We start from the raw sequence: 21,076 nt of genomic DNA on the forward strand, positions 1-21,076 counted from the left end.
GCCACTGACCGTTAAAACAGTAGATTTTAAACTACACAGCCCACAATCCAGCAGGTAAATTTAGGCAGTCACAAGCAGGTAAAACAGCAGTTTATAAGCTGCAAGCCCACAGAAAAACAAGCAAAATTGAGGCAGTCATGGGCAGGTAAAATAGCAGATTTTGGACTACAAGGTCCAAAATCCAACAGGTCTTGTGCAGGTAAAACAACATATACAATGTACACAAACAAAGAATATTAAGGCAGTTGCAGTAATGTAAAACAGCAAATTTCAAACTACAAAGCCCACAATGCAACAGGTAAATGTAGGCAGTCATGGGCAGGTAAAACAGCAGATTTTAAGCTACAAAGCCCACAAACAAACAAATTACATTGAGGCAGTCACAGGTAGAAGGAAATCACTTTTAGAGTTTCAGGGATTAAACAGTACAAAATCTCTCTTCTTACTACCTCCTTGTCCTCAGTTCACTGGGATGCTGAGCACAGGGAAGCTGTGGCTAACAAAAAAAACACACCACCAAAAAAAAGCGGGGCATAGTAAATCTGACTTAAGGAGTCCGTTGCCCTTGTGTAACCCTGTGTTAAGTAAAAGCAATGCAATCCTTTAATAAATCTGGGCCAGAGTTTTGAAATGCTGGCACCTTAATAAATATTGAAATGTTAAAAGAAAAAACATTCCTCATCAAAAAGTATTTTGAATATCATTTGCATGCTGGGAATTTAGGTGGTCATTTGGAGTTTGACAGATGTTATGTTATGTTAATTTGGTATTTATATAGTGCGCAGCTACTCCCAGGAGTGTCCCGGCGCTGACCAAAATCCACATAACAACCGGAGATCAAGAGAGTATAAAAGGCAGAGACCAGCAGAGAAGATTAGAGTTGGAAAAGCCATGTCTTGAGCTTTTCCCTAAAGGTGAGCAGGTCCTGAACCTGTCTGAGGGCCAAAGGAAGGCCGTTCCATAGAAAGGAGGCGACCACCTGAAAAGAACGACCTCCGACCCGAGCAAGTGAAACTTTAGGAACAGGGATCAGGAGTTGAGCAGAGGACCTCAAAGTACGTTGAGGGATATCATGGGAAAATCTTTGTCTAAGGCAAGGGGCTCCAATCTGATTAAAGGCTTTAAAAACCAGAATCAGAGCCTTAAAGTGAATTATTTTCTGAACAGGAAGCCAATGTAGGGATGACAGAAGAGGGGACATATGAGTCCTGGGGCCTGCCAGAAAGATGGCCCTAGCCGCTGTATTTTGAATCACTTGCAAACGAGCAATTAAGTGGCTGGGGAGTCCCAAGTACAAAGAGTTGGCATAATCCAATTGCGAGGTTACCAGAGCCTGAGCAATGTTTTTTCTGTAAGGGACAGAAAGCAGGGGCAAAACGTTCCTCGCCATTCTTAAAATCCTGAAGCAAGTCCCAGCTGCAGATTGGATCTGGGATTTAATAGAAAGCGTAGCATCCAATCTGACTCCGAGGTTCTTAACCATGGTCACGGATGTATTGGGGGGGACAAATACTGTGGCCACCAGGTGTGCCATGTCTCACAGGGATGAAGCATGAAAAAGATAATCTCAGACTTATCAGGATTACATTTAATTTGATTATCCATCAGCCATGAAAAAAGTTCTGAGAGGCATGTGTTTATTGCATGGCGGTCAAACTCAGCACCCTTCTCACAAATGAACAATAGCTGAGTATCGTCTGCATACAATACGATCTTTGCCCCATGTTGTTCAGCGAGAAGGGCAATAGGGGCCATATATAGATTATAGATTAAACAAAGTTGGGCTCAGAATAGAGCCCTGCGGGACCCCAACATTCATGGTAGGAATAGCAGCAGAAAAGCGGGGGTGACCATATAGTTTGGAAACAGTTACTGAAAAATGACCTGATCCAGCTCAAGGCAGTGCCGCTGACGCCGCCCTCCACCAGTCTTTGCACCAATCTATTATGGGCACGGTGTCAAAAGCCGCAGAGAGGTCCAATAGTACCAAGACCGCATTGCCTCCCATGTCTAGCGTGGCTTTTATAGTTTCAGCCACTTTTAATAGGGCTGATTCAGTACTAAAGTTTTCCCTAAAACCTGACTAACTAGGGTGCAAAAGATGATTAGTCTTGATGTACTCAGTAATAATGGAATTGACATATTTCTCCAAGACCTTGGCGAAGAAAGGGAGCAAGGATATAGGGCGATAGTTACCAACTACCTCAGGGTCAGCCGAGGGTTTTTTTAGCAATGGAAGAATTCTGGCATGTTTCCAGCAGGGAGGCATATATCCTTCCCACAAGGTGTTGTTTAAGATCCGATTAATAACCTCTGCAATTAAAGACAGGTAGTAGTAGCTAGAAGGGTAGGTTGGAGGAGCAAGGAGGGATAGCTTTACTGCAGAGGACTGGATCATGATACGCAAACAAATGATGGTCGGAATGTTGAATGAATCAGACATTCACCCCCAGTCAAGAGATCTGGGTTAAATCATTGTTCTTTTGCTCACAATGCCAACCCAGTTTAGACCCAGCCATATGCAAATCAGTCTTGACCCTGTGCCTCATGGGCACCGTCCAGACCAAACTGCCAAGCCAGGTTCTCCCTGGACCGGTAAGAAGCATCCTGGGACCTGTTTCTGGGTATTACCCTTCATCAGCCAGGCTAGCTAGAATTCAGTGGCACAGTGAGCAAGGAACCCATGTCTTGGCATACCTATCCCACTTAGGGTGAAAAGTGCTACAGAAACAAATGATAGACGTAATGCTGAATGATTCATACATTCACCTCCAGTCAAGTGATCTGGGTTAAATCCATAGTTCTTTTGCTCACCATGCCACCCCAGTTTAGACCCAGCCGTATGCAAAGGACTGGAACATGACTCAGAGAAATAGTTGTGGCTCACTTATTCCGGATAGAAGATGTGGCTGGATTGTAGATGTTGGTGGACAAGGCAGAAGCACAGAAGGAAAGGATTTGTGTGGCTTCCCTGGTCAACACATCAGCCATAAGGTAATCTCAATTTGGTGATGTGGTGTGAGTAACGGCGAAATACTGAGTATTAGAAGAGCTGAGTGTGCGGTTGTTGAGTTAATGGAGGATGAAGGATGCTGAATTAGGAGGAATGGGAGAATGAGTAGGAAGAGGGTGAGATTGTGGGGGAAAGGGTGCGTAGAGGTGGGTGTGCCACTGAAAGCTCGAGCCAGGGTAAGCCTGAATTCGGACTCTGACTCAGCTCGAGGTCTTGTTGGAACCTCGAGCCTATAACGAGCAGAGCTTTCCTGTGGGTTCTGCATGCCTCCTTTTCTGTATATTGGATGTGGAGCTAGGACAGCGTTGCTACTTTAAAAACTGAGTTAGCAAGTCTGCTTTGGCTCAACATCCTGTGATTCCTTGCCAAATCACTTAACCTCATCGTGGCTATAACAATGAATGTGACCGTGTGTAATCTAACTGGTGCTCATGTAAAGTGCTTCAATGCCTTCGGGTCGAGTTTGCGCTATGTAAAAATGCACAAAGCGGTTAAAACAAAGCCTTGACTAAAGGAAGGAGAAATAGTTACCCATTTGTACAAAGTGAAACCTGAAAACCTGGATAAATCTTGGTTTCCCTGCATAATTTGTATGATTTTAGGCAAATATTTTATTTCACCCAAACGCTTTTTTTTATTGTTGTAAATGAAGGTACTTTAAAATATGAGTTCAAAATACCAGTTGTACAAAACCAATTGTGTGTGATTTAATAGGCTACATTGTTGCTCTATAATAATCTGAGCCACATATATAGTTTACATGGCAATTGTCTTACCTCTTTAAACATAAACCATTAGTGCACTGTATTTTTAGTAGACTTCTTGGCACGCTGCTATAACATGAGGTATTAATGTTAAACAAATACACTTTTTGAACTTTGAAGCAACTTTATCATATTTTACTTGATGTTTGTCGTGTGTTTTACATAGCAAACATTTTCAGGACTCTTCTCATGCATGGGCTCCAAGATCCAGCCCAGACCCTTGGCAGGGTTGGATGTTGGCTCGCCCACCTCTACGGGTAAAATGTGTTTCTGTCCCTGAAGGATGGCATTGGTGGTCATAAGGCTTGAAATCCCAAGAAGGGCATAGAAGTAATCAGGCGTGGCCCATGCCGGTATGAGCGGTAGGGCGGGGGTGGTCTTGGGGGGTATGTCGACATACAACGACGAGGATAACTTCAATTTTAAAAAAGTTATTTAAGTTTTCCTTGTTGTCGTATGTCGAATGTCCCCTCTCCGCCCCACCGCTTTTACCTGCAGGGGCCACTACTGTAGGTAAGAAGGAGGGAGATCGCATTATTCCAGAAAGGATGGTGTATCTGCATCGAAAGGAGGGCAGAGATTGACAATAAAAAGTGATAACAAACAGGGCAACAGACATCAGCTTGGTACACTATTATTCAAGCTTGTAATGCAGATGTTCAATCAGATTGGTTAGTGGGCTTTGGGGGGAGGAAGTGCTTGATGTCAAAGGAACTTTACTGTTAAAGAGAGGTATGTGATTGACCAGGCCAGAGATGGCAGAGAAAGTGAAAACTGTGGGGGACGTTAAGCCTAGGGGCAGGAGGAGAGGAAAATTGGTATGAAAAAGGCATACCGGTCAACTTGAAGAACAATCTCACTTTGTAAGGTGGGGGCGGGCCTTGAAGAGGGCGATACTCATGCCAAGAAGTACCTAGGAGACACTTTTGAACCTCACCCGAGCCCAAGCTCCCCCCCCCCAAAAAAAGCTTGCTGATGCAATGTCTTGGGGTGTTTTCACACCCCTTAAAAGGCCTTGGCAGTTCAAAGCCTCAGAAAAGGAGCATGAAAACCACTATTTACATGGTTTTCAGCTTGTTTTCCATGCCACTGTGTGTTATCGGCTCCTCATCGGAAGACCGTGTGATGGGAGCCGATATCGTGTGTCACACAGTGCCATTGTGTAAATTGGTAAGTATGCAAAGGAGGCAGGTATAAGGGATTATTTCAAAGAGAGTAAGGAGATATAATACTAGAAGCTGCCATGCCTGGGCATTACCAAGCATTTGAGGTGGTATAAAGGGCAGGATCAAGAAGCAAGATTAAATGGAGGTGTTCAAATTGTTGCATAAGGAGGACAGAGCTAAAGATGAATCCAGATGATTATCCAGAAGGCTGAGAGTTCCGGTAATGATTGAAAATTAGACAGTGGCTTTCTTAATATACCACAGTGTTCATTGCGAAAGATTTCTGGAGTTATATTTAAAATATATTGATGTTTATATGTGAAGCCCAGGTGACTATGTGTACTAACATGGATCAGCTATGATGAGGACTTTTGGGGTTGTTTGGCAGTGAGTGTGGGAGGAATTAGATGATTTGTGGTTGCAGTTGATGGCTCCCTCACAGCGTGGACCTACCACATTTACCGCTATTGGGCTGTCCCTGATCTACAGATCACTGACAGAATATCGGAATCAAAAATATTGTATGGACAGAATATATTGTCAAAACTATCGAGAACCAAAATATCAAGAAGGTAAGTGCAAATAGGTAAATATGGATTTACTATTTTTCATTCCACATTTACGTACCTTGAAGATATATATATCCTCAAGGTATATATATATATATATATATATATGTGTGTGCACGAATTACCAGCGAGCAAGGCGACCGGGATCGCCGAAACGCGTTTGGTATTCAGCACAGCAATGCACTTAAAATATAAATAAAGAAATTTACCAGCGGCTGCTGATCGAAACAAGGTGTCCGTTTCTCTCATTTGCGGTGAGCGCCGGAGATATGGCGTGGAGAGTGGATTTTTTATATATATATATATATATATATACACGTATATATAGACAAGCACTGGCGTTGCCAATAGGTCTCGCAGTAGGAAAGTTGGAGCTTTTAGTTTTGTAAATGACATTTTATATTTATGTTTTGTGATTTACAATGCCAATACTTTTAACTTTAGCAAATGTGACACTTTTAGCATTTGTAATGCCACATGTTTTGTATTGACGTGACTTAGATGTATTGATATTACAAATAACAATGGCTTTTAATTTTTTTAAATAATTAATACTTAAATAAAAGTGATTGTAATTTATAATGGCAATGGTCCAAAGTAGATAAAATAGTGGCAAAATAGAAAAACTGTGGCACAGAAAACAGGGCAGAAATTCATATCTGGCGTTTGCATAACAAACTAAATCTGAGCATAATTGTTATGGAAACTTTTACCAAAACAAATATTTTGAAGGCAGGTTAATAAAACCCACAATAAGTATTGGCGTTTTGATAGAGAACAGTGTTGAAAATCAGGGGCTGACCCCCTATATGCCTTTGCGCTTTCACTGGAGGGACTTCCCATGGTTGGGGGGGAGGCAACCTTACTGCCCAGCAGCTGGACGTATCTTTGCAGACCTGATGCGAGTCACGGCCGCCATGCCGTGAAGTGTGAAGCAGTGGGCGGGGAAGCAGATCCCTTTGAAGCTCTCGGAGGCAAGGGGAGGAGAAATGTTTAACAACTATTGGCATTGTAAATAGAAAGAGGATGCTCACTCAGGCACTGAAGTGCTGTTGCTGTAGAAACAAATGTGTGCAAATGTTACTTGTATAGGCAGAATATGTGAATGCAAGAGGTATTGAGTAATGATGCTGTGTGGAAAAAGGCTTTGAATGTTTAGCCACTTAAGTGATGGTATTAAATTAGATAAGATGACAGCTAACTCCTTCCCTTCGCTGCTCACGTCTCCAGAAGTTCACAAAATACTTCAAAAGAGGCAAAATCTTAAATTGACATTTATTTTGCAGATGCAAATAGCGTTAACTAGCCCGAATATATTGGTGCGCTTTAGATGAGCACTATACACAAGGACTTATAATAGTAATATTGTAACTTTACAATTTAAATGTTTTGCCACGTCTGCAGTCATTTAGCGAGGATTGGCAGATATGGTAGCCAACAAATACTGCGCTGGAGGTATGCAGGAGAAGAAGAAAGAGCAGGAAATGGCTTCCATGGCGCATTCACTGCAGCAGTGATAGGAGAAGTGTGGCGGAAGGCAGATATTTTATAAGTGAGCAAAACGATGGCAAAACACAATGCAAATAATAATCTTTAGGAGGTCAGCTGCGCCCTGCAAAACAAAGACAGGCGTGGCCACCATACTTAAAGATTACATGCGGCATGCCGCGCTGGAAGTGCTCCGTGTGAAACAAAAAAAATAAATAGTTTTCCAATACTTAAAATTAAAGCCAGCATACCCCCTGGAAGTGTTCTGTATAAAAGAAAAATAAAAGTGCTCAAATTTGAACAAGCCTACTTTTATAAAAATAACTTTTTTTACAAGACATTGCAATCATGAATTTAAAAAGTGCAGCGTCTGCTTTGAAACCTCCTAGTTACATATATTTATCTAGTGTTGTGCCACACACGTTTCCCCACAGCCTCAGGAAAGCAGGCTATGCCACGCTGGGTCGTTTAATGCGAAACAAACAAAAAAAAGAAACTCGCCCAACCCAAATACACTGACTTATACCCAGGAATATTTGGAGTGAGGACGTGACGTAACATCCAAAGAAGCCGACTTAGGAGCTAGGGAACCGGGTTCGAGTTTCCAAATCCATGCCTAGTACAAAAATAAAGAAATACATGATTATGTGTTAATTATGTGTTAACAAAACGTTAAATGACAAATCGGAAGACCATTGTAGAATGCTGTAAGTGTATTGGCAGTAGAAATGTATAAACTCTTACAGGAAAAAAATGACATTTCAAACAAGTTGTGAATGAAAGAAGGGACAGGGAGGAGGAAAGGTGGGAGGGAACACGGCCTGGGGGAAGCTGGCTGGGGAGGGGGAGGAGAAATCCAAGTAAGGCTGTGTGCGGGGAGAGAGAGGGGAGGTGCTGGAGCTGGGGAACAGATGGGCGTGAAAGTTTATGGCCCAAAAGCGCGTGCCTGTGGCCACGTGAACTCGAAGAAAACCGCACCAAAAAACCCTTGGTTTGACGAGTATTTTGAGCACTTGAATTCTCTCCATTTTCCATTCCTTCGGAATGGAAAAGGCGAGACCTAAAAAAACTTTACTTCCCTATAAAAACTAACCTTCACAATATTTTTGCCCTCGATATTCTTGACACAATATTTTGTTCCACGATATGTTTGGTTCCAATATTATGTATAAAACCTGATTTATAACCCCTTTCCAGGAAGGACTACTGAGAGAGGGGTGGGTGCTGCCAGAAGAGGACAAGCAGGGCAACTTGGAGAATGTCAGGCATTTAACAAACGCTTCTACAACTGAAAGTATTACCATTTTAGTCATGACTGCTCCAATGCAGAGCAAAACATTCCCTCATGCAGTGTACCCAAACAGTTTGGGAGCAGACAAGGAGGTCAGAGTGGCATGTCGCAGGTTAAGCCCGGGAAGATCAGGACATTGGGAAAAGGGTCTTACACCAACTTAGATTGACAGACTAGAATATTGGTTTCAATTTTAAAATAAACAGGAAGACGCACAGTTACTCTCAGATGCTTTTAGGCTAAGTTTTATGCTGAAGTATAATGGCAAGCATGAGAATAGATGGGCTGAAAATTTATATACAGCTAATTAGCATAAAGAGGTGGTGGAAAGCAAACTGTTGAAGGAAGTGTAGAAGTGGAGAACGGCAGTCCATTTACGCAATGGCCTTTCGGTTCATTAATCATTTCTCCAATTGAAGGCGTTCCCAAAAAAGAACTGGGTGAGTTTCAACAGATTCACCACCTGTCCTGGCCAGAGGGTGCTCCGGTGAATGATTTCCAAAATGGGAGAGACTTCTGATAAATACACTGCAGAGGATGAAGCAGTGCAGCTTGTGAGGATGAAGAGTATAGGGGTACTATTGGCTAAGAGTGACATTAAGTCTGTATTTCCTTATTTCCTGCACACTTGGATGATTTTGCATAACTGAACATGCAGTTTCATATGTAGGTTTTTGTTGACGAAGGGTTGCCTGTGGACTGCTCTGTTCCATGTGCTTTATTTGAAGTTTTTAGCTCCATCTTGCTTTGCAGTGGTTGTTTACCTCTTTTCTGGAGCTGATTCTGTGCTTCACTATTTGGGTGACAGATTTTAACAATTGTCTGGAGCAATTGGACATTTTCTGTCAGCGGATGGGGGAGCATTGTTTGGACATTTCTAAAAATTGAGATAGATTATATTGCTATGCAGGCACAGATGCAAGATGACAAGAAGAGGAAAATTCTGCAGCTACTTCGAAAGATGCTGGATAGGAAGATGGTGAAGGTGGTGAGAGCTGTGCAGACTTTTTGTAGACGCCCAAGTCTATCTTTTACTGGATTATAATTGATACATCACAGGGTTCGCATGCGGGGGTTAATCCCCCACTGTGCTGGGGGAGAGGGGGCGCGCACAGCGCCCCCATGCTCATGACAAGCTCGTCATGAGGCACGGCGCTCCTGTGCTCATGACGAGCTCAGCTCGTCATGGCCACACCTGTTCCCGTGGAACGCTCAGCACAGCGGGGGAATTATCCCCGCATGCGAGCGTTCCACGGCTCATGACGAGCTGAGCTCGTCATGAGCACCGGAGCGCAGTCGCTATTGACAAGCTCAGCTCGTCATGAGCCTCGAAGAGGCTAATGAAGATTTGAGGATGTGGACAACATTCGTAGATAGGCTCAATGGCATCTTCCTAGAAGGCTTATAGGAGGAAGCAGAAGGGTCCATACAGACTTTTTCAGATGCTGCCCCAGTTGTGGTTTTGGCTTGTACTGGCAAGAAAGGTTGGTGTGCAGTAACCCAGCATTCTTGGAGCAAGAGGTTGAGCTGGTGTTTTGGGGTAATTTCTTCAAAAACAGAAAGGTAGCATTCTATGTAGACAATAAGACAGTTATTAACATTGTGGATAGGCAATCTGCCCGGGATGTACGAGTACTGAGACTATTGAGTGTTTTTTGTTGGGTTTAAACTACAACATCATTTTTCAGGCCAGGCATGTTCCAGGTGTAGTTAATAACATTGCAGGTGTGTTTCGTTCGCCTTGGCAGGGGTTCTATGGGCTTGCACCAGCAGCATAGTGGAAGAAGACGAGGATCAGGAAAATTGTGGCAGCTAGGTAGTTGAAGATGCTTCAGTTACTGGTAAGGCACACCTGCACCATCCACCAGTGGAGCATTTATGCAAGCATGAGCAGAATTCATAGCAGCAGCACCAAGGAACAGGCAGGTTAGCAAAGTGAGTAGTATCAGATGCTAAGAGGATGTGCTTAATTTCTTTATAATGCAAATTGAAAAACTTTTGACCCTGTACACGATTGTGGGGAAGTTGTAAGGGTGGCATTTCTGGCTAGTTCGGTGAAGGTTATAAGCCTTCAACAGAAGAGTTAGATTGTAGGGTTTTGAAAGACTGGGAAAGGGAGAGAGGAGAGACAACCTGTAAGGCAGCCAATCCCGATGGCTTTGCTGTCAAGGACTACTCCTGGGGTACACAGGTTGTGTGTTGAAGTGAAGGAGGTAGTGTTGTTTTCATTACTTGTTTGGCTGTTTTTTGGAGCATTTTGGATATTGAAATTAGTGGGGATTGGCAGGACTGAAAGTGAAGGCATGATGTTAAGTAGTAAGTTTCAGGTATTGAGGTATATTTGAGAAAATCTAAGACAGACGAGAGAGGAAGTGTAAGGATGTTCTGTTGTGGGAACACCCTAAACAAGGTTTGTGTCCAGTTTGGTTGTGAAGACATTTTGTGAGGTTAGGATTAGGGAGAGGAGAGTGGGTTTTCATTTACCAAGGAGAGCAGAAGATGGCAAGTCCTCAGTTATTGTTTGTGCTAGACAAAGTGTTGCGCAGATTACATTTACCAGTTTTTAATTGTGGAACTCATTTCTTTAGGATGTGGTCGGGTATGGAGGCAAGTGGGAGAGGGATTTCTGGAGCAGAAATCAAACAACTAGCGAGCTGGAGGTCAACTTTAAGGAGGTATGTGCGCCCTTAGCTGGTATCGATGTGCACTAGTGTTTAACATGTTGTTTTGTTACAGGTGTATTCCTGGCCAGGCACGCCACAATGTTATGATTTAGATCTGCGGCCACTATTTTATTAGGTTGGCAGATCACCAAGTGAAACAGAGGACTTTTAGCAAACAGCTGCAATTTGACGATATTAAAGTTCAAATTAGAAGGTGGGGAAAAGGGGAGATAAGATGGGGGAAATTGGTACTGTACTTGGCACAGTTGTTTAAAAGTAAGAGTTGCCCAGATCCCTTGTTTACTGGCTTGGTGAAAATTATTTTGTGCATTTGAAGAGTTTGCCACTGATATAGAGCATGAAGCGGGACCTGAGGAAGCTGAAAAGATTATGGTCTGGTACAACCTTGATATGGAAGGCTTTTTTTCCTAGGAGGGATTGCAGAGGGACCAGTAACGCAGCAGCTATAGATTGAGTGTGAAGAAACGTTGACAGGGAGATGACAAATGTTTGCAAGGTGGAAGGAATGATTAAATTGGAACATACGGACTTACAGTTTGAGGGTCGTCACCTGTTTCGAGTGTCCATATTTCCTTCATGTGAATGAAACTGTACTTGTTGCAGATAAGATACGTTTGCAGTTTCTTGGTCAGAGAATATGGTGGGGGCAGTAGATAAACACCTTTAGAAAGGGTTTTTCTAAGTGGCAGGTAGGGTCATTGTTTACAGGCCACAATAAGGTTGGTTACACTCCTGGGTGGGTAAATCAACTCAGGAGTGGGGGACAAGGGTGAGGGGTGGTTCATGTGTTATGAATTGAGCTATACAAAACTGGAGATTGTTTGAAGCGATTGTGAGATTTGACAAAAAGGTCTGAGCAAGATTTGTTGGAGTTGTCTGACAAATGGTGATGGGAGATCTTTAGGAGCGGTTGATTTATTGCTTAGGGTGAAACTAGTGAGGCAGAGTGATAGACTTTAAGAGGCATTGACCAAGGGTGGTCTATATTTGCTGTGATGCCTATCTACCTCATTAAAGGGGCCCTTTTCACATATTCCAGTGTAGTACCGTTTCTGGAGGTGCGCTAACCTGCCTGAATATCTGCTGGCAAAGCATACACACCAAAAAGTCCAGTTCACCTTTCTTTACTGTGATCTAGAGTGTCTCAATGCATGTTGAGGCCAATGACCCGATTTAGAATTTAGTGGACAGGTTACCCCATCACAACGTGACAGACTTCCAGTCTAGCTTAATAGAAGTGCCGTAAAATATATTTCACTTCCGTTAAACATACGGCATAGCTGCTATTTTGTGACCGAGTAACCCGTCTTTCAATCTCTAAATTTGGCTCGATTCCAAGCCGGTGTGACTCAGGTACCGCAGCAATACTTCGTCATATGAAAAAAAAAAACATAAAAATGTATTCGCAGGTGAGCTGTGCAGGGTCAAATTTAACCCTGGTTGTGAAACATGAAAACATTTAATAAAAAGGTTTTATATATTATCGTTCCCAAAAGCTTTTGGTTGCAGCTGAAAGATTATAAAATATGCCCTACTACAGACTATTTTTTCAAAACTGGCTTCCATATTTAACATTTCTTCATTCTGTCATGGTGTGAGTATTTTATCAGACAGCAGCATACAATTAAACACATGGTCCAATGCAGTCAACCAAAACAAAAAGTACAAAAAAGACACGCTTTATTTATTTACAAGGCAGTACATCTTATCAAAAGTTAAGTGCAGTTAACGCTGCACTAAATGTTCAAGGCAGCGGATTCAGTATAAAATGTTGTATTACAAAGTACAAAATCAGTCTCTTTGCTGTGCCATTAAAGGTTTGGTGAGGCAGTAATATGCAAAAAGAAGTATAAAACAAAGGCACCGAAACAGTAAGCATACATTAAATTCACGTATAGAAACCTTTTGAAAACATAACCGGACAACAATAAAACATGGCGCTCTCCCAAACATCTGAAGGTGCAAGACATGCGGTTTGCATTATAAAAATAATTAGAAAAAAGCTCTCCCAAAGAACAGTGTTTAAAAAAACATGTTGCATACAAAAGTTTAAAAAAAATACAAAGTTATGAAAGGCTAGTGCATAGTCGATTAGCTACCACCACGACTGTTTTTCTTTCTTAAAGCTGTACTGCACCCTGTACACTAAACTGCATGTCTACATGCTAAGTAGTTTCTAGCAGCAACAAAATAAAAAATTGAACATAAAAAATACTCAATATCCATTTGGCATTTTACAAAAATTAAATTACTGAATAAAAATATAATTTGTTCTCATAAAAACTATGTCTTGTACAGCAATCACTTCCAAGCAAGCATGTAAATATTAATTACAAAAAACAAACACGCACGCATGTATAAAGGTTTCGATTGATATCAAAGTCAAAGAGTACTTCTAATATTGTTGGTGCTGATCTTAAGTAGGCCTCTTCTACCCTCTCCCTTTCCACGTAGAAATAGCCTCTATGTAATGCTTTGACTGTTTGATAATCTTTGTCTATGGAAAAAACTGGCCAAACATCTGTGCTTCCAAATGCAATACACACCGACTTAGGAAAAAAAATGTACAATACTGGTGAAAAAGTCTGCTTGTTCTCTTATAAAAAAGGAAACATGCCTTCTTTTACTTTTATTTTTTTGTCATAAAAGAAAGTGTGTCAACACTTGTTTGTAATGCATTACCTATCCATTTAGGTAAGTCTGGCATTTGTCCATCCAACCCCATTTTAGTTGGCTGAATTCCAACAAAGAAAATACTCAGTAGCCGGGTGTGCTCTGAGGTGCTCCCAAACTGTTGTACCACAACAAAATAAGCTCTTCTCCCAATCATGAAAGCAGTGTTCACGTGAAGGAAGTTTGAATTCCTAGTCCATGTGAAGTGTTCTGAGAATCATAATGCTTGTCTAGCAGCCCCGGTTCTTCTCACATGACCATTGTCCGCTTCGAGAACACGTTCATGTACTTGAGAAGTTGCTCCGTCGACATCTTCTGGTCTTCCGTCTTCCCACAAGACATTGCTTCCCAAGTGTTGCTGAGCTGCTATGAAAAATAACAACAAACTCAGGATTACTTTAATGCATTTCATTTTTCTATAGCGCAGGCATTTTGAAAGAAGGGACATCAGGGATTTCAACAGGTTGCCTGTATACGTACAAAGCATTTACAGTACTGAGAGGTGAACTGAAATGAATATAGAGTTTTTAATATGCTATTTAGTGGTGATAAAGTTGCCCAAACACGATCAGCACAGAAGAGAAATAATCAGGTGAAAGGGTCATGGTTGATAATTTCAGTACATAGGACTTAAGCTGGTGAGAATTATCGTTGACTAAAAGATTTATCATCATGAGTAGACAAAACACAAGAGGAAGAGGGAAGGTGAGGAGGATATTAGGGCATCCTGAAAAGAAGGGTTATGGGTAGGCCTGGGCGGAGTACGCGGAACTCCACAAAAGTGACAAAAAAATCAGCGGAGTTCCGCAATTGGCGGAGTGCAGCTCGAAATGCCATTCGCACTGATCTTCCTGCCACTTGAGTAGAAATTCTACACAAGTGTCACCTTGTGCACGCCAACTTACTGTTGGCGAGCGCAAGAGAGGATAAAATTCTGCTGCACTACGCGAAGTGGACTTTTCTGCATTCTGTGAGATCCGCGGAGTACAGAGTATAGAAAACTCAGCAAACGAAGCAGAGTTCACCGTCCAGGCCTAGTTAAGGGGTGAGCAGGATTCTTCTTACCTACGTGGACAGCAAGACTCCTGAATGCAGATACTATATGGAGTGGTGTGGATGAGTTTCAGGATTTGTTATACTCATTTGGGAGGGAGTGGTTTCTCAAAATACATTAGAAAGATGTGAAAAAAGGGCTCCTGCCTTTTCTCAATGCGTTTATTATTCCAGTTTTGTGCAAATTCTGAGTAGGAGCTGGATAATGTAGAGACTAGAGTGAGGTTTCCTTTGTGAAATTATCGGAATATGAGAGTAGGAAAAAGTAACAGTTAATATTTAAAATCTTCTATCATCTGACACTGTTGTAAAATTACTTTCTTCATTAATTAGAAGCCTTTTAATTTGGCAGGGTAAAATGGTATAGGGTTGGTGCGCCATTTAAATCAATGTAAGGATGGTGGCATCTGGCGCTATTGGGAACAGAAAAAACAAACTGTTTTCTTAAGGAGTCTCTGCTCTCTTTAATGACTCAACAGGCAATTAACTGAAGTGTTCAGAATTCTGGGCCTATAATTTACTTCTAGTACGTTCATGATGTTGAAGGGTGCTTGTTGGAAAGGCTTGTTCAAGATATTATCTTCATTCGATAAAGAGGCATGGAAAAGTGATCTGCTGGTATAATGTAGATGTCTTTTGTTGGCCTAAAATCTGATTTGCACAATTTTCCACTTGGACAAATTTAGAGGATGCTAATGAGCATCTCAGGTTTTAGTATACAGGAACAATCTTTGTGGGACACTCTACCATACAGAAGGTAGCTGTTTTTCAATCATTTAAGGTGATTTAAAGGAAGGGATGTTACATATGCATTTAGCACAACATTTTTCACTCGCTTTTAATTCCTCCATGGTGTTGTCATTATGAGCCACAGGGACTCGTGCAGTGCTGCGCAACTGTGTGCTCCACCTCCAGCCCTTATTAATGGTAAGTAAATCGTCTGGTTTACTTTGTAGCATACAGGTGCCTGCATAAAATGTTATTTAATCCCCCATGGTACATAACCTTGCTGATTTTTGTTCACTAACAGCTCTGCTTATTTGTAACTGGAATTAAGACTCCATTCTGCTTATGTTCGTTCATATTTTTTGTCAGTATGAACTAGAATAGTGGGCTTTTAGTGTGTTATATCATTGTAGACAATGTAAACTTTTAGGACGGTTGTGGAGAGTATCTCTGTGTCTTTGTCTCTTTCTTTAACACTCACTTTGCTTTTTTCAGCCTCTCCTGCTTTCTCTCAGAGTAAGCCCACCAATAATACTGAGATTTATTAAGCACGACATCTACCCCCAATACAGGGGTGTCCCGGCGCTAGAAACAATAGGTGACAGTGCGTCAAAAGGAGTAGCACGCTAATCGAGTCTACATTGCAGCTGCACTGAAAAGCCACGTCTTCAAGGTTTTTTTAAAGCAAGATTCGGACTTGACATTTCGTAAGGAAACTGGTAGGGCGTTCAACAGAGCGGCCGTTCTAACCGTGAATGCTCTCCAGCCTAGCCGGGATTTCTCAAAACGTGGAGTCTGAAGCCAGTTGAGAGTGCAACACCCGGATTTGCTTATAGGGGCATACACCCTGATTCACCATTGGGAAGTTTTGCGAGCCTGAAATAGCGAATCATAAGGAATCGCTATTCAAAACGGGATTCATGTAGGAATAGCAATATTTTTTGCGATTCCTACAGATTCCTTATTTGCGATTAGCAAATTGCTAATCGCAAATAAGGAATAACTCCCCATTCATTCCTATGGGCCAAAAGGCCCATAGGAATGAATGGGGAGTATTCCTTATTTGCGATTAGCAATTAGCTAATCGCAAATAAGATAGCGATTTAAAGGGTGCCAGGGGTGTCCAGAGGACACCCTGTAGCACCCCTTAAATGCTAATTTAAACAGGTGTTGCACACACACATGTCCAAAGGACACGTGTGTGTGCAACATGCAACTTAGAAAAATGCTTTTAATTTTAGTTTTCGCTATTTACCACGATGTTTGACCTCGCGGTAAATAGCGGCCCGAAATTGTAATTTCGCAATTTGAAAATGGATGATGAATTGCATTTAAGGAATCTCAAATAGAGATTCCTTAAATGTAATTCATCGCAAATTTGCGAATTCGCTATTACCGAGTTTCGCATTTGGGATGATGAATCCCAAATGCAAAAATTGCACTCGCAAAGGGCCAGATTCTCAGAATCTGGCCCTTTGCGAGCGCAATTACCTTTAATGAATCAGGCTGAAAGTCTTTCCTTCAGATACTTCGGGCAGTTTCTGTTCAACGCCCGATAGGCCATTGTCATAGCCTTGAATATGATTCTTTTCTCCACTGGAAGCTAGTGAAGTTTATGTAAATGCGGAGAGACATGGTGTCGGAATTGGAAGCGGCAAACCGGTCTTGCAGCCGCATTTTGAATCATCTGAAGGCGGTGGATTGCATATTTAGGGAGGCCAAGATACAGAGCATTGGCATAATCTAGCATAGATGTTACTGTGGAATGTACTACTGTACTACTGTTTTACGGCAATCTTCCGATCCAGGAGCACATGGTTTGTCCAGACAAAGAGCAAGACAAAGCAGGGAGACAATAAAATTCTTGGCTTGTTGCATTATGGAGTGAGCGAGCAGACTACAAACATCTTGCGGCTTGCACCCTCCCTTCCATAAAAAATGGGTTCCCACACTGATCTCATAGGGCCCACGTGTCAAATATAGAGAATCTATGGGATTCTACAACAGCAACTCACCTACAAAGAAATTAGAAGTCCCAACCTGCCCCTAGGATCCTCCCCACCCTGAATTTCATCCCTGACTCCCATACTGCCTGTAATGCTGTCTGCTTCGAGTTTTTCCAGTTAAGTCACCTAATCACTTTTCACAGCAGCTGAACTTGGTCCTCATATGCCCACTGCAACAGTTCTCCAAGCATGTTTCACGCAATCCTGGCACCTGAACAAAATTAGATGCAACATATCTAGTTGCTTTCCACTAGATAACACTAGACACGAACTTGTCCTTCATTTCCCCTTGGATTCGCAGTGCCCAACAGTCTACACTGAAAGCTGACCGCTCAGGAAGTGTGCAACAATCCGGATTCTGACTCCGAATACAGATATACAATTTTGCAGGATGGCAATGAAGACCGATGTGTATTTCTGTAACCACACATTCTCATTCCATGTCCACGGTGCACCAAAAGGCTTGGGTGGGACGGGGGGGGGGGGGGGGGGGGGGGGTAGCAAGCAAGTAAGAAAACTGCAGACAAATGGAACTGTACAGTTGTGTCTGGGGTGACACCTTGCGCAATTACTGATGGTATGGCACCAACACAATTCTAACTCATGATATACACTCGTGAAAGCAATTGTAGCCGTGCTCAGCTGCACTGTGCATATGAATTTAACCTCATGTGGATAAAATGGAAAATCTGTCGTTTTTGCCACCTCTATCAATGCAGTGCAGAAGTGTCTGCGTGCTTGGCGCGTCCCTGCTCTTTCTCGTGCCAAGACTTTGGGCAAAAGACAAGGAAACAAAGAAGTAAAATCATTAAAATGTAATTGCATGTTCAGAAGTTTCCCCATTCCATTCAGTCTGGAGTTTCCTGTTCTTACATTTCTTGTTCTGCATCCTCACTTGCAGCCCTCACGTACCTGCCTGATCAAGCGCCCCCAACAGCCGAGCCCTGCACTTTATGCCAAGCTGGGCTATTTGTTTAGCTGGATTGCTATATTGGCGTGTGCATGGGCTTGAATCGTCAACAATGCATGCTTCCAAGAAGGTCTGTCATAATTAGAGCGAGTGTTGTAAATCCAGTTCTGCAGACCTCGGCCCCTCCTCTCGCCAGCCGCCCTCCCCCTGCCGCCCCCTCTCCCCTCCTCCAGACAGGGCCCTGGTTCCTCTTTGTCTCGGCAGCACCCCAGGCAAATCCTTCTCCTGGCACCGGGGAGCTTTTATTTATCCTGTAACGTGTGCTCCGCTGCCCCGGGGGTCAGGAAGAACTGTAAACAAACAGTCAAGTTCAGACTGGGCTATCCTGTCAAAAAAAGCGCTCTTGCTGAATAAATGTCCCCTTTATAGAGGAATATTAAACAATAACAGGTGCATCAGGGAGATGTCACCGAGCATATGGCCACTGCCAGGAACACCTTAATGCTAGACCTTTTTTGGCCTCGCTGGTATGAAATTCTCATTTAATCGAACACATGTAGCAGCAAATGTCGGTCTACTCCCTAGGTTCCTGTGGGTGTAGCTGGCCACACCACCGTGCAGTGGAACACTCACTTTTGTACCCCTCCCACCGAAGGTCTCACAGTGAACACAAACCTCCAGGCCTCGTTACACAATCTTGCATCACCAGCAGTGAGCAACAATAGGAGTTACATGATGGGCCATTGTTAGATGATGTCTGGTTGGGTTTTGAGACCTTTTGACGTTTGACATCTTTCACTGACAGAGAGGAACTACACTTTCAAGTGGTTCGCCCACATTCTGGTGGTGTCCCCACCACTTATGAAGCATAGAAAATGGAAAAGTGCCACTGGCAACATGGCAGGTTGAGCCCCAAAAAGGGGTTATCAATCCAACTGGAAACAATGACAAAATGGCCTCCGGCACACATGTGAGAACAGAGAAGGCAACAACACGGTGTGGATTTAAGATCTGAAAATTGCTTGCTCGGGAGCCAACACACAACTCTGAGTTTTTATACTCAATGATCGTGTTACATAATCTGAAATTGGGGAAACCAACAGGAAAATCCAATGTGATACTAGTGTCATACGGCGAGAAGCACAAACCTGTTGCCTCGGTCTAGATTACAGAAAAGAGTTTGCATTACAGCTAAAGCAAGAAACATTAGGCGGAACCGCTGCCAAAACACATGCAACATGCTGTTTTGCTTATAAATCATATTACATGTTTTTTAAAGAATTCAACTAACAAATTATAGTTCACAATAAACCTTGTAAAAATACAGCAAACTGATTTGCACTCTTTGGGGAATTTTCGTAATAAAAATGAAACTACTCATTTCACCTCAAATGTAATCTCATAACTCACTTCCGAAAAGGCAAGAACATTGTATTCCTTTTCTTAATATAAAAAAACAGCAAAAGTAATATTAGATCTGCGTAGTCAATGTTTTGCTAAGTTTTTGCATCAGTGCAAAGTTTTGGTAACATGAGACTTGCTGTGGGAAGACTTGTAGTGTGGTCCTACTCAAACACCTAACTAATGCCTCCAGTGCTGGTTTTGTCAGCAAGGAAGAAATGTCAATACACCACCTTTGTGAGTTCAAATCCTTTCTACTGGCCAGCCACTGCTACTGAAATATAGGTGCACTCAACTACTCCGACAGTAAAATGCACCGATTGCAAATGCCCCATTTGTTGTCTTTTACAGTTGTCCAGAATCGTATCTACTACAACTCAGACATTTTGTTTCTGTGATAAGACTGCTGAGACGAAGCCTTGGAATTCCACGGCCTGAATCCAGGACAGTACATGCAAGCAAAAATTAGTGTATATTTAATAAATGCAGCCTATTCCGGAGGGTACATTAAAAAAAACACAACACATGAGCTGTCTGTCACATAGATCAGCTACTTTATGACCATAATATGCCAAGTCCGTACCAACAAGGCACAGCTGATTTTATGCAGTCAGCCTCTTGGACTCCTAATGATACCTGCTTCATGATAGAAGCTGAGCCAGTGGTGAAAGAACTAACCATCTGCCTCTTTGCCTCTAAAATCATGGTATCAGTCAGTGGGTCTGAGAAGGGGAATGCTTCCTCCTTCTGCAACCAAAACCCAAAGAGGGAGTGTGAGCTGTTGCCACTTTCCAAGTCTGATGGCTGTTTATACAAATTAAACAAGCCTTACCAGAGCCAGTGAGATAATGTCAGCTGGCCAAGGCTCTTGTGCTAGGACAGCAACACGCCTCTGAGCGGCTTCTCAGCCCACACCAGTGTGATAGGACATCCTGTCCCAGTGAGAAGTCGAAGCACCGGCAGCAAGCAGGTGGGAGGATGACTCAAAAAAGACATATCTCACAAAACTGCAGGATTGTGCTTCTGGGGTTCCCCTTCGCAGGAATGCAGCTGTGGGGTGCTAAAGAGGGCAGTGCTGCCAAGGCAGCCAGCAGCCGTGTGGCAAGGAATAAAAGTAATACAAAATGTGCAGCAATAATGAAGTGCTGTTTTTCAGTAGGAACAGAAACTGGACCAATGGGTTTACCAGGGGCAGGTCCCTCTTATTTGTGGTCTGCTTCCATCCCTGTCTTGAGCTATGGCCCTGTTACAACCGCAACACGGCCTGAAAAAACACACATATAGCAAATCAACTGCATAATGTCATGGATGAATGCAAGGGGGACTCACAAA

The 21,076-nt window shown here is 42.6% G+C and overlaps 1 protein-coding gene across 7 annotated transcripts in view; it reads right to left on the reverse strand.

The window, feature by feature from the left end:
- Positions 1 to 12,638: 12,638 nt before the first annotated feature.
- Positions 12,639 to 21,076, reverse strand: part of MYB (MYB proto-oncogene, transcription factor) — a 39,939-nt gene continuing 31,501 nt past the window's right edge. For 4 of the 7 annotated variants that reach the window (XM_086927443.1, XM_086927446.1, XM_086927444.1 and 1 more), the window contains one exon: positions 12,639 to 14,014. In XM_086927443.1, the coding sequence (XP_086783569.1) occupies positions 13,898 to 14,014 (117 nt within the window). In that variant the 3' untranslated portion in view covers positions 12,639 to 13,897. The remainder of the gene's footprint in view (positions 14,015 to 21,076) is intronic. The other 3 variants (XM_086927447.1, XM_086927449.1, XM_086927445.1) reach the window with 1 other exon arrangement.

The sequence above is a fragment of the Lissotriton vulgaris genome, chromosome 6 (assembly GCF_964263255.1).
Source record: "Lissotriton vulgaris chromosome 6, aLisVul1.2, whole genome shotgun sequence".
Taxonomy (NCBI): Eukaryota; Metazoa; Chordata; class Amphibia; order Caudata; family Salamandridae; genus Lissotriton; species Lissotriton vulgaris.